Raw genomic sequence first — 15,153 nt, 5'->3', positions numbered from 1 at the left:
AGACTGAAGGCTGATTTGAAGCACGGACGTGATTATATATAGCTCCCAAATCACTAAGCATGCAAATGAGGAGTAACACACATGCATCGACATCGGCGTTCCAAGCGGCAAGTTCGGAAACTAGTTTCCCTTTCTTCCTAAAACAGTTCATAACACGTCGGTACCGAAAACGTCCATAGGTAACAAATTTTAGTCGACAGGAAATAATTATAAACATACAGTATCATAGACACAACACAAACTCAATAATAAAACATAACACATGCACTACCATTACATCAGGGGCAAAGGTCAGGCGAGCATCAACAAGGCTATGTTACAGTACCATCGCTGGAACTGAGGTGAATGGCCCAGACGACCTTACGAGAAAGCCAAGTGACTTGTTGGACTTCGACAAGACACTTTCCGCGTGAGTGGTAAAGTTCAAATCACTCTTGAAAATTACACCTAAATCCATTACCATGCTATTTCTTTCTATAGCTGCTGTATCTACGGTGAAATTGTAAAGCAATGGATGTAATTTTCACGTGAATGAAACGACACTGCACTTTGAAACATTCAGACCAAGGTTGTTGTCACAACACCCCCAAAGCAGAATGTTTTGCGATGTTCTGCAACGAGCCCTCAGCTGACTGAAAATGTTCTGCGGTAAAAATTTGCATATACATAATAGCGTTTTTCTACACTATTCTTAAAATTCTTCCAGATTGTTCTGCACCTGCACTGGTTGTTCTGCGACGTACGTCACACATTTCGGCACATTCTGCTTTGGGGACGACACCAATCATTCAGATGAAATATATCATTTTTAAGAGCCAAGCAGTCTTCTATGGACTGAATTGATCGATGAAATTTTAGGTCATCAGCGAACATGAGGCAGCGGTTATTTTGAAGAGACAACGGTAAGTCATTTACAAAGATGAGAAAAAGTAACGGACCAAGATTGGACCCCTGAGGAACACCAGACGTGCTTGTATATGGTTTAGAAAGATGTACTAACGATGTTTGTTCTGTCACTCAAATAGTTAGCGAACCAAGCTATAGATTCATTTGACAAACAAAGTTGCGAGCGTAATTTCGTTAAGAGTACATGATGATCTACGCGATTGAAAGCCTCTTCAAAATCTGTGTATATGGTGTCTATCTGAACATTGTTCAGCGGTTGTCAAAAAAGCGAATAGAATGCTTGGTCTCATTTTCAAAAAGGTCTCTTCGCGTTCTCCTAAAGTCATTCTTCCGCTTTTTCGAGGCTTAGTTCATCCTGGACTGGAGTATGCTGTAAGGTTTTGGAGACCATACCTACAGAGGGACATAGACTTGATTGAAGGGGTGCAGAGAAGAGCTACGCATGTCCTTATTGGCACACAGGGCTTGAGTTATGAAGAGAGACTTCATTTTTTGAATATGTTTACATTGGATGAACACAGGTGTCGAGGAGATATGATCGAAGTGTTCAAAATTTTCAATGGGATAGATAGGATGGACCATGAACTTTTAGTACACCGCCAATCAACTGCTTTTACAAGGGGACACCAGTATCGATTGGTGAGGGACAATGCAAGGTTATGGTGTCGCAGGGAATTTTTGTCTAATAGGGTTGTTAATAAATGGAATAGCTTACCCCCGGAGATAGTAAATTGTAACACAATTGACACGTTTAAAAAGAATACGATAAACATGTTGGGGTAAATCGAGAAGCTATCCATTCTCAGAATAAGACAACCATAAGTATTCTTTACGGGCATTTATAATATTTTATCATGTGTATATATTGTTTATAATTTGTGTTAATTGCATTTTTAATTGGGTTGCTGTATTTTTGAAACATATGACATCCATATTTTTATGGGCATCTTTTTATCAGCCACCTCATTGGGCATTTTGCCTGTTGTGGCGTTGTATTTGTATTTGTTCCCCCATTGTCAAGAGCAACCGACAGATCATGGGTGAAGTTCGCAAGGTTGGTTACAGTTGAGCGTTTGCGAACAAAACCGTGTTGAAACGGACTCAACGAAGGCGCAAAGTGATTACACAGTTTTTCATAAATCAATGATTCTAGAATTTTGACGAATGAACTTAGAATCGAAACTGGTCGGTAGTTAGTTACATTGGATGTGTCGCCCTTTTTATGAATGGGAACTATGCTTGCCAATTTCCACGATGAAGGGAAGCAACCTGTACTCAATGATTTATTAAATATAATTGTTAACGGACATGCCAGTAATTCACCACAACCTTCGACTACGTAAGCTGGAATACAGTCTGGTCCGATGGCCCTCGATGACTTGAGCTTCCTTATAGCGCATAAGACGTCAGCTTCCCTAAACTGCATATGGGCGAGATGGAAGAGGTCAGTTTCAGTCAAAAACTTCCCTTGTGAAATCGACTGTAAAGAAATATTTCTATTCGTAAACACAGATTCAAAGTAATTCGCGAAGGCATTAGCGATTTCTTGGCCATTGAAGAAGTAGAGCCATTAAAGTGCATTGTACTTGGAATAATGTCACATTTTCGTTTGGACTTTATGAATTGCCAAAACAATGAAGGATCCCATTGAAGACCATCTTCAATATGTTTTAAGTAGTCCCTATATGCAGTTTGAATCTTTTCCTTGCATAAGCGTCTGACCAAACAGAAGTGAAGTTTAGGCTCCACACTCCCGGTATGAAGATATTTTTTCCTAGCTTGATGTTTTATGGCGATGCTGTTAATGATTTCACTGTTGAACCATGGAGGGAATTTACGTCAATGCGCTTTCTTTTGTGGAACACAAGAGCCGAGTACCCGATGCAGACTTTCATAGAATAGACTCACCACAGAGTCAGCGTCATTAATGTGAAGGAGACTGTCCCAATTCAAATTTCCTAGCAAGTGGTACAGCTTAACAAAGTCGGCTCTACTGAACTGACAGGAAGTTATTCCACAATTTCTTATGTATTTCGCCTGGCATTCAACTTGGAGAAAAATTTCAAGCGACGGATGGTACCTATCTTCTATAATTAGAGGACATTCACAGTGTTCAATACGGTACGCTATCCGATTGTAGCAGACAAGAACAAGATCGAGAAGTCCCAGATTGGTGTTTGGCACTGTGTTAACTTGCTTCAGCCCATGATAGTTCAGGTTATCCAACAAAATATTTACAATTTCACAAGCTGAGATAGGTTGAGGTGGATCCACTGACCAATCAATATTGGGTATATTAAAATCACCCATGATCATAAGCTCATGCATTTCGAAACAGGGAATGCTTCTTTAACAGCTTGAAAGAACTCTATGTAATCAGCACTTACAGATTTAGGTGGAAAGTAAACATTGCAAATAGTGAGTATGTGATGATCGGAAGGCCTAACCTTAACGCATATAGATTCTGGGGAACAACACCATGTAGCTAATTCAGTGCTTTGTAGGTTTTTATTAACTGCAATTAGAACGCCACCTCCTTTACATGTGGTTGGATGAACATAACGATCTCGCCGATAAATTACATATCTGCAATCAAATAGCTTGGAATCACACACACTATCAGTCAACCACGTTTCCGTTAAGCAAATAACGTCATAATCCCCGGCCAAGAGAGCAGTGTAAAACTCGTGTGACTTCGATCTAAGCCCATTCACATTTTGGTAGTACATTCTAATACCATTGCCATTGGGCTTATTGCGTCACACATTCGTTTGAGCAGTCTGATCAATCCTTACACACATTTTGTGTTTCCGGGTTAGCTCGAACATTTGTCAGCATACGTCGGGGGTGTAAAACCATTGTACCACAACACCCACTGGTCAGAAAGAACTGTCTGTTAGTAACTTTGTGCCGACATCACCAGGCACAGCTATCCTGAAAGATGCATATGGAGCTGCCTCCGAGCTCAGACGCTCACAATCGTTAACCAAAATATCTTCAGAACTCATGAAGTTCTTCACATCGTCAGCTGAAGTGCTTTTCTCACATCTTCCCAGATATATTAGTGTATCCCTAGGGACCACAGCACCTGCAGACAAAAGACAACTTTCCTCCAGAGAGCCTTTCAGTAAATTTCTTCTACAACGTTTTCTGGTCACATCGGTGAATGGGGCATCATCACCATCATTGACACCAGCTCCAGTCATGGTGTTGGTTTGTAACAATAGTTGGGAACCTTTGGGGAATTTGCCAAACCTGCCTCTATCTCTTATTTTTGAAACATGTTTATATAGTTGTAATTGTATAATCTTTAATAGAATTTATTATGTTATCTTACCTTTTTATAACCGTGCACGGTTAATTCAATTAGTCTGTGATATTTTCATTGTTCATATTCCGGTAAAATGTGCGATCTTGATCACATCGCCATTTTAATTTATTGTTGCCATTCTTATTTTTGTAAAAGTTCCTATAAAAAATCTATTGTCATTTATTTATGTAAATTAGACGTTGCATTTTCCTATTGGCTGTGCTCTGATGTGTATTTTTCTGAGATGGTCGGTCCCAGGAGTTGGATCGTTCCGTATTTCCTTTTATAGGTATAAATTCCCGCCACCACTTCACATTAAGCCGCATTCGTTCCCGCCTTTCAACTCGAGATACATCACTTTAGGTGAAGGTGGTCACCTTTGGGTGAGTCATCTGAAGTATGAAATAGTTCGTCTCTCTGTTGCTATTACATCACCGGCTGGTTCCGGACCCATCATGCCACGTCTCTAGTCAATCGTTGTCGTTCCTGTCATCGTGCATCCGTCCGTCTTATGATTCCGCATCGCTTCCAATCGCCGAGTTTGCAGCTCTTCCCGCTTCGGGTCGTGACCTTCTGACAAGGTTGATGAATGGTTCCGCATCGATCATTGCTTCCGATCGTCATCTCGGCCGTTGTTTGCAGCTCTTCCCGCCACGTGGTTTCGTCTCGGATCGCAGCCGGACTAGATTGATGAGACAACGGACTTGCATTGATGTACGGTATGAAAATTTGAGAAATAGTTCTGTTATTCCTAACTTATTTAATTGTCAAAGAATTAATAAATTTACTTTTGTTAAAACTAGAAATTTCTTTGAAATCATTTGTCTCTCTCCTTTGTGTATCGATTGCACCAATTTCGCCAGACCAGAATCCTGGGTAGTTATGCTGGGTTGTCACAGGTTGTGACGTTTGCCGACAACGAATCCTGCTTAGCCTGAGGCGATACAATTGATACAATGGAGCTTTGCACAGACTTGTTCACTCCCTTCCAGGAAAGAGTTGGCACAGTTGGCGTTTCTTTCTCACTAGTGGTGATGATGGAAATTGCTGAAGCTACACTGTTCTTTGTTGGGGATGTTTGCTCATTCTCCATGACTGAACATTTTACCTTGAAAAATACGTCCAGAAACTGTATAGAGTCCAGCATTTCACACATCATGGCCTTGGCACCTTCACGCATGGCCGTGTCCATGTTGTGACGTGAACAGAGTGCTTGGTAAACATAATCCAATTCATTTTTGAACAGAGAAACACCACGTGAGTCCATATTCATCGACGCCATTGGCGACATACTTTGGTTTACTTTATCCTGCCCAGGGTCCCTCCACCAAGTCAAAAGTGTTCGCAATTACTTTGTAGTTGTATCATGAACTACCGATGAAGAATTAAAAAACTAAAATTAAATTCGATGTACATTTATGTAAAATTAATGTGCACACAATAGAGAGTTCTGTTATGAAGATAAGCTACCTATTCTAACAGTTGCTCTGTTAGTCTAAATTAAAAATTACTCAAGTATAAATCAAAGTGTACAGTACATTTGACCACAATAATTTAAGTAATAAGAGATAAAAAAGATACAAAATTGCTATTATTTATTCTTTCGCGATCTATAAATTTTATTAATATTGTTATCTTGATTCATACTTTAATAAATTTCATATTACTTTAAATTTATACGATTTTCAAAACATTGCACATTGGAACTGACGGCACTCCGCTTAAGCCGTCATAATTTTTTGATAACTTGAGGTGACGACTTATCGAGTTTTTACTGTATATTCAAGTTACAGTTTCGTAGCTAGACCAGTCAGAATTACCACTAAAACATTTTCCAGCACGTTTCATAATTTGTTAGTTCTTAAGAAGACATTGCTAGGATAATGTGTGGCCATATAATAAAGGAAGTGAAAAATCACAGAAAAATATCTAGATTAAGAGCAATTTTTGTAAACAAGCTAAACTTTTTTGGTGAGAAAAATAGCTCCAAAATAATGTCGCAATTCAATAACCAATGAATAATCGCATAATTTATCTAGAGCTCTGTAATAATGTTTAAGCTGATAAATGGGAATCATGATTTGAATTTTTTAAAATAAATTTTATACCAACCTTTCCCAAAGAACACCGAGATGGGACTGACACAAGCTTTAGACTCCGATGGTGGAAGAGTACCCATTTCTGTGGTCCTGTTCAAATAAGTGGAAATTCTGCTTGCCTGGACTGCAACTAAATTTCCTCCAACACCTAACAACAAATATGGTGAATGATTTTATCAATGCTGAATAAAACAACAGCTTATCTGATTATATATTTTGAATGAAATTTGATTTTAATTTTCTGAGGCAAAAAACTATAGGATCATAGATCATGTCAAGCAATGGCTTGAATAGCTTTAAAAATCGGCTCACAGATAATTGAAAGTTACAGCCTATCCAATAACTTTTGATGCTTCTAATGAATTTTCATAAGCATTTCATTTTAATCAAATTGAAAATTACATTTTATTCCAGGATAATGTCTAATGTTCATCAATAACATTCTATATATAATAAGTTTCCATATGAAATGAAAAGTAACTTAAACATACAACATTCAATTTTAATGGATGGTTTTCTACTCAACTAAGATACATGAAATCAATAGGCTTTCTGGGTATTATGCACAGTTGAAGTTGAAAAATAAGTGTCGCTTTCTCCACCAGGAATCAAACCCAGGACCTCTTGAAAAGAAATTATCCTTCTCTACTGCTGTATCCTGGAGGCCATTAGTTTATGAGAGGCTGCTATGTCTACTCATTACACAACAGGGGTTCTTAAACTATTTCCACCCGCGGAACCCCCCTTTTCCTTATTCAATGCTTATCCGCATGCTCCACCAGCTCCAACAAAAGGTTGGAGGCGCACAGTTTGAGAACCCCCTACATTACCCATTGCATGTGTCTGAAGGAAAAAAAGACAGTTTTTTATGGTATAATGGTCAGTGCACTTGTGTGAAGGAGGTCCTGGGTTTGATTCCCGGTGGAGAAATAAACACTTTTTTCCACATTCATTTCATCACAATATCCAAAAAAGCCTACTGATTTCATTAAATTTCAATGTTTGTAATTTTTTATAGTTTTTGAATGAATATTGCACGTGATGTATACGAAACCGAGGCATTGGGCTAACGGGCATTTTTGTTGATATGGATGCACATAACATAAAAAAGGCAGTGTCGCGAGTTGAATTTTAGCGAAAAATCATGACAATCATAGCGAAAATCATGGAATCTTTTACAGATGTACCTCCACTTTTTCTGAAAAATTTTTCAATTTCATATTCTATTTGATAGATAGAAAATGCACTGAAAAAAAGAGCTCATATTTTCAGAGCACAACTCTTAACACCTTCACTGAACAGTCTGGACATTCCAGGCACATATCTTTTCCATCTGCATGTACAATAAAAGAAATAAGCTTGCAAACCATAAATGGTTGGGGACACCTACGAACTCAACTGGGTTGTGTCAACACCAGCTTTAGTCTATTAAAGCTGGAGTTGGTTTTATGCACAGTGTAATATAAAAAGGTCTTCAATATCTCTCATCTTCCTCGAAATTCTCATTCACCTAATTTAAAGTTGTTCATTTTAGCTTTCAATCAGTTTTGTATATTTTTTAGTACATCTTGGTGTGAAAAATTTACCCTTAAATTTTTAGCCATATTTGGAACGAATCAAACACTTTTCCCATACACACCTATGGAATTTCACATTTCAGCTAACAAACATGATTCCGGAACAAATCATCTTTGTTAGCTGAGGTATCACTGTACACTGAAGACTAAATGGTTAGCCAGTTTGATGATGCACATAAATATAGATCACTTCGTATAAACTTTCATTTTCAGAATACCAAATCTCCTGTAATTCAAAGTTTTCTTATATGTTGAAGACTAATGGGCAGTTGCTCTCTTCACCTCCATTTAAGACTCAACGAATTGTGCACTTAATCATTTAGTTATTTAATGTTACAAAATATGTTAATGGAATGTCAGCAAAATTGATTTATTTCCATAGATTTAGACAAAATATTTTTCTGCAATTTGACAGTTTTACCATCAGATATTAGTTTCGCAAAAGATTAATAAAATTGTGAGGCACCATTTGTATAAGAAAGGAGTTATTTTTTAAAAAAAGAGCAATTCATTACCATTGATGACAGGCTGGTAGACTGCAATGCCTTTGAATTTTGCAATGGCGAAATCTAGCACACAACCCCCAGCACTGTAAATAATGAAATACGGTTAGTTTTCCAATCAAGCTAAAATATTTCTCATACACAAAAAATATTAGCAGACCAAACAACAAATGCATGTTCATAAATACCACAAACACAACCTACCTAGAAATCAACACCGCACTTATAACTGGTACCCATCCATGATATAATACTTTCTTAGTGTATTTGCTTCGTAGGGCGATGACAATCCAAAGAGGAACCATCAAAAGGAAGACTACAATCAGGAGAGGAGCAACCCAATTGTCAGTCACTGTGGAAATATGAGAAAAAGACATGCTAAAACTACCTTAAATGTTTCCCCATATTGCACTACACAAATATTCAAAACTTTTTTTACAGTAGAACCTCGATAACTTGACATGCAAGTAATTTGATTACTGGGCTAACTCAACATTTATTATTTTCATGGTTGGCATAATACTAAAGTAAATGAGGAGAAACCTCTTCAACTTGACACAAAAAGCTAAAAAGCTTAAGTCGGTACGATACACTTTTTGTCACCACAACTGATTTTTCAAAATTGTCCATGGATTGGCTAGTTAATAAATTTTCATGTCATTTCTCTTGTATATATAAACAACTCGATTTTTTTTCCCTGCAAGTTTTCCTCTTTTCGCAATTGCATTGCTCATTCGCAAATAATATATTTCGATACATTTGCGCTTTTCTCACCATAATTAGAGATTATTCTGAAACTTTTCATAGAAAATTGCATATATATACGCAATGGAATAAAATTGTTCTACTATATATACATAAGTACATGTACATGGCATAAATGTATAAAAATTTGGAGGGTACGAACAAATGAAACCTTGCTAACATGAACCCTGCTTTATATATCTTAATATTTTTGGGGTATAAAATTCCCATTGTATTATAAATCAGCGAAATAAGAAAAAAAGGTTGCTTACAAACAATTCCGTATAGATAATTGCTGATAGATGCCAACAATGCAAGTGTTGTGACATCACCAAGAGATGCTGCAATAGGTGTAGCAACATTATCTGGATTTATATGTATTTTTCTTGAGAGCAAAACAACACCAACTGTGATGAAACCTGCAATCAAAATAAATTAAGTTATATGTGTCTGTAAAAAATATGAAATATACAAACACAATAGGCAAATTGCTCTTAAAATACTAAAATATTCAAATAAATATTTTAAAAAACTAAAGAAATCTATGTTAACAAAAAACGAAGGCTGATCAAACAAAAAGTATCGGCAATGTAAATATTTAAAATAAATCCTAAAAACTAGGGCTGGTACGATTAATCAATTGTTAATTGTAATTAAAAGTTTTAGTTGAGTTAATCAACTCGATCAATTCGATTAAAATCTACTTAAACGTTGGAAATTTAACTTGATTTGTTCAATGAAACCAATGGAATTCTTAAATTATGCGCCTACATATAGTATTCTGGTAAGCGACCATATTTAAAAATATTTGAATCAATATTTTGATCATACTTTTTGCCATGGAGAGATGCAATTCGATTCAACAAAAACTTATGACTTTGATTTCAAAGAATAAAATTTGTTGTTTCCACTGTCGGGACGTATGTTAGACAGTTGCGTGTAGTTTCAATTCAAGACAGACATGCATTTTATCTTACATGAAGGGACAGACTTTATTTACACAATGTTATGTACAGGATGAGAAACGAACTGAGTGATAACACGAATAATCACACGATGGTGCTTCGAGCACATACATCAATCATCACTCTGGGGAAGTGGCTTTCTTTTCTCACACGTGTCGGCGGCGGTGCCACACCACTATGAACAGTAGTTTTCCTATTCTTGGCAGCATCAGCTGTCCTCCTCACATGTACCATTTGGGAGAGTTTCTATGTATTAAAACAAGCAACAGTATAGTTGAAAGTAATTTCGAAATCAATGACCAATCAATCTAAAATAACAGATTTTTTTTTAAATAAGATCCAAAGAAAAACATCCAGAATTTGACAAAATATATTAAGCATTCTAAATTGCTTCAAGTTGGCAGTTAATTTCTTAATCCACTATTCCCTACATTTACTTACAGGTGCATGAAATGAATAAAAATATTTTAATTGCATCTATTAATATTATATGGTTACGATAAAAAATTTGATTAATCGATTAAAAATTTTTGATTAACCAGTTGAAAATTGTAATCAAAATTCCCAGCCCTACTAAAACCAAAGTTTACAATTAAATCAACTGGTTTTTTTTTTTTTTCAAAAAACTTGCTTTTTTCAGTTTCTTTAACTATTTACTGAGAGAGATGGTGCTTTAAAATCTCTATATAAAGCATGTGATTTGAATATGACAAATTACACAGGTCTACAAAAAATAGCTCAAACAAAATCAGTTTTGATAACTGATTTTTATATTTCAGTGCCTTTATTCCAAAAATCTAATCCATATTTTTTTCTATCACATGAATTTGTTTTGTGAAAAAACCTTATTTTTATTTTTTCACCTCATAAATACATACTTCAAATTTATATTCTAGCTTTATTATTGTCATGAAAAGGTGGCTTAAGTGCAAGAAAGAACTGATCCGGGAAAAAAAGAAACTGCAGGGGAGTGAATTCTAGTTGGGGGCCTGGAGGAAGAGAAAAAGATACATGGGGATTGTTCTGGTTGACGAGTGCAAGAGGGTTTTTCTTTTTCCCCGATCTGCATTCTTGCACCTAAGCCTCCTGTGCATGACAATTATAATGATAAGCCCTAAAATCGATGAAATACTTTTGGCAATAGTTTACTATATTTATTCGTAATGCATAGTTTCAATGTGATTCATATGCTGCTTATGTATTACCATTGAAATTTGATTTCCACTTTTTCTCAAGAAGTAGAGCCAATATGACAAAACTAATGACAGATTCGGAATCAGCAATGTCAATATACCCGAAAATCACTGAATTATCTTTGGCGATGATTTACTATGATTTTTTTTAATGCGAAGTATCAATGTGGTTTGTATGCTGCCTAAGCATTACTATTGAAATTCTCACTTTATCTCAAAAAATTGACATGATGGAATTTAACTATTTTTCCAGTAATTAGCATCCAAAACACTACTATAAGAAACATAAATTATTTTCAAGAAAGCTTTTTCCATCGCAGACCTGTGTTATTGATCGTAATCATCAGGGCCTGGATGTTGATAGCATTTGCACATTCTTCACACTTTTCCCCTTCGAAGGCAATTTTCCACGTGTTAGGTTATTTTTTAGCATTTTAAGAATTTTTTTTCTTTATTTGAAAAGGTTAAAAAATTATCGTGAAAAAAAATAAACTGTAGAATTTTGATCCTATTGAGCTTGAGCAATTTTTTTCACTATTTAAAACGATTGACTGAGAACATGAAAAATACTTGCATGTACTACAGGGAAAATTTTATAATCTCTGAATTCATGTTGAATGATTTTGATATGTATGATACATAAAGATTTCGAAATCTGTTTGGACAGGGAAATATTTGAAAGGCAGATGGCATACAGTATTTTTGTGTGTTTCCACCATCCAGTTCTTACAGAAAGAAGACATGGGAACTTATTGATGGTAGGGATAAAAGTCAGTGAAGCTTTTCAGGTGTGTTAGGCCAATTTGCTACTATGAAATCGGACAAAATGGTGAAAAAACACCAGCGGACTTGGAAAAAATTGTAGATGTCTTGACTGGAATGTCTAAAAATTTTGAAATTGAAGTGGAATCAACTTTAAATCAGATTTTTTAACCCTTTAAGCAGCAATGACAAGATATTTTGCCTCCATAAACGCCTCCTATTTTATCATTGACAAGTCCAGGTACTTTGTAAAGTTTTCTCATTGTAAAAATTTTCCCTATACCCTTTAGTTTGCACCTACTGAAAGTCGGAAGAAAGCCAACTTCATTAAAGATATGGCATTTTGAAGGGGGTTTAGTGATTTTTAATTGCCCCTTTAAAGGATTCAATATTCTTAATAACATCTGTTGATGTTGAGAGAATTTTTTGTTTTTACAAAACTTGCAAAAACTTCATATCTTTTTGATTTCTTAAATTTATTCATAAATTATAAATTTTATATTTGAAAAATTTCATTTACAGTTTTCAGTGAAATATATTGTGTTGAGAATAAATTTACATGTGATTTTTAATACTATAAAAAAATTTCCTTTCACTTTAGGACAATCGGTTTTTAAAGAAATTTGTTTTATTTTAATAGTATTTGTTTTTAGAGCATTTTTTTTATGGCATTTTTAGGACAACTGGACCTTGGTAGTCATAGATACAAAATTTTTTATGGATGTTTGGAAAGAATATTTCTTAAATTGCTAAAATATAACAAGAAATGCTTGGTTAATACAAATGCAAATACAACGCCATAGTCAAAATGCCCAACGAGGTGGCTGAGGAAAAGATGTCCATAAAAATATGGATGTCATATTTCAAAAATACAGCAACCCAATTAAAAATGAAATTAATAAAAATTATAAACAATATATACATGTGCTAAAAATTATACAATGCCCATAAAGAATACTTATGGTTGTCTAATTCTAGGTATGGATAGCTTCTTGATTTACCCCAACACGTTTATCGTATTTCTCTTTAAATGTGTCAATTGTGTTACAAATTACTACCTCCGGGGGTAAGCTATTCCATTTATTAACAACCCTATTAGATAAAAATTCCCTGCGACACCATAACCTTGCATTGTCCCTCACCAATTGATACTGGTGTCCCCTTGTAAAAGCAGTCGATTGGCGGTGTACTAAAAGTTCATGGTCCATCCTATCCATCCCATTGAAAATTTTGAACACTTCGATTATATCTCCTCGACACCTGCGTTCATCCAATGTAAACATATTCAAAAAATGAAGTCTCTCTTCATAACTCAAGCCCTGTGTGCCAATAAGGACACGGGTAGCTCTTCTCTGCACCCCTTCAACCAAGTCTATGCCCCTCTGTAGGTATGGTCTCCAAAACCTTACAGCATACTCCAGTCCAGGACGAACTAATCCTTGAAAAAGCGGAAGAATGACTTTAGGAGAACACAAAGAGACCTTTTTGAAAATGAGACCAAGCATTCTATTCGCTTTTTTGACCACCGCTGAACAATGTTCAGAAAACCTAAGTCGCTCGTCAATGAGGATTCCCAAATCGGTGACCCTAATTGCATCCGGGATAGTGACACCATTCAACTCGTAAGAAAACCATGGGTTGTTCGAACCAAAATGAGCGACCATGCACTCATCAATGCTAAACGTCATGCTCCATTCATTTGCCCATGCTGCAATCATGTTTAAGTTGGCCTGGAGCAACTCCCTATCATTTTGATTCCCGATTACCCCCATTAGCTTCACATCTGCGAATTTGCTGGTAATCCCATCAATACCCTGATCGAGTTTATCGATAAAAAGTAAAAAAAAGTATGGGGCCAAGGACATTTCCTTGAGGAACTCCACTTGTGACGCCTGTCCAACCAGAGAATTCTAATATGGTTAATTATATATATGTTCCAAAACATTTTTCTTTCCAATAACAGATGGAAGTAGTCTTGTTAAGAGCCTGACAAGCATGTAAATAAAAATTAAGAATTTAATGGTTCGCTCAAGTCTGGTATAATTTCTTTTACATCATTTTCTCTAATTAAAATTCACCCTTAGAAAATTAGCTCTCGTCTGGGCCAGCTGGAGATATTACAGACATTGAAGTCAAATATCTGGAAGGTTGGTCATTATGTACACTGCAAATGAAGCTGTCTCGAGCAACCGAATGGTTATAGAAAAAATGCCTGACCAAGGTTGAAAGGATGTAAAGAAGAGCCACATGTGCTCTCGTTGGTATACACAAGGTTTCAGCTATGAAGAGAGATTTGATTTTCTGAATATATTTACGATGGAAGAATGTAGGGTGTCTGGGATATAATTGAAGTTATTAAAATTTCAAACAGGATGGACAGAATGGATCATGAGTTATTAAGACACCATCAATCACGTGTTTTAACAAGGGGAACACCAGCATTGATTAATAGGGGACAACTCTAGGTTGTGGAATCACAGGGATTTTTTCTCTAAAGGTTTGTGAATAAATGAGCTTATCAAGAGTCATGAATTCTACCACAATTGACATGTTTAAAAAGAAATATGTTTACAATGGGATGAATCGAGAAGCTATATGGTTGTTATGTCTAAGTATGGATTTTTTTTATGGGCAATGTATTTTATTTTATCATGACTTTTTTTTTGTTTTATTTTAGTCTCATTAGTTTGTTTCTGATAATTGCTCTTATTTTGGATTGTTGAGCATTTTGCCTGTCTTTGTATGTGTATGAGAACCTATATACATGCAAGTGTCCTTCACTTTATGTAATTAATTGCACAAAATTATCAAATAAAACAAAACTGCATAAAGTAAAGTGGATGAAAAAGGAGGCTAACCTTTTTTAGTGAAAAAGTCTAGTTCAGCTAATGAGCAGCATTCTTTGTCTTTCTATAAACACTTTTATAGCAAACTATAGAATTCTTTGAATATTTCTTGCAAATGTAATTATAGTATGTAATTCTAGAATAGGAATTTGTCAATTTAAATGAAGTTTAAAAATAACATGTTAATTAACAAAAAAAGGTCATTTTTCTCTTTACAGCTTGTTGACAACAATGAAAAGCTGGGGTCG

The 15,153-nt window shown here is 35.6% G+C and overlaps 1 protein-coding gene across 2 annotated transcripts in view; it reads right to left on the bottom strand.

Annotated features, from left to right (window-relative positions):
* The window catches only part of LOC149075256 (solute carrier family 41 member 1-like), a 41,466-nt gene that overhangs the window by 6,877 nt on the left and 19,436 nt on the right, over positions 1-15,153 (bottom strand). For both annotated transcript variants that reach the window (XM_089242573.1, XM_089242574.1), the window contains 4 exons: positions 9,412-9,558; positions 8,600-8,747; positions 8,408-8,481; positions 6,329-6,463 (listed from right to left, as the gene is read on the bottom strand). In XM_089242573.1, the coding sequence (XP_089098699.1) occupies positions 6,329-6,463; positions 8,408-8,481; positions 8,600-8,747; positions 9,412-9,558 (504 nt within the window). The remainder of the gene's footprint in view (positions 1-6,328; positions 6,464-8,407; positions 8,482-8,599; positions 8,748-9,411; positions 9,559-15,153) is intronic.

Source organism: Pholcus phalangioides, unplaced genomic scaffold, assembly GCF_987345545.1.
Source record: "Pholcus phalangioides strain wild (caught in Gottingen) unplaced genomic scaffold, Ppha-v1.0 ptg000015l_1, whole genome shotgun sequence".
NCBI lineage: Eukaryota > Metazoa > Arthropoda > Arachnida > Araneae > Pholcidae > Pholcus > Pholcus phalangioides.
Note: the sequence above shows the minus strand (reverse complement) of the source record. Positions and strands in the feature narration are given on the sequence as shown.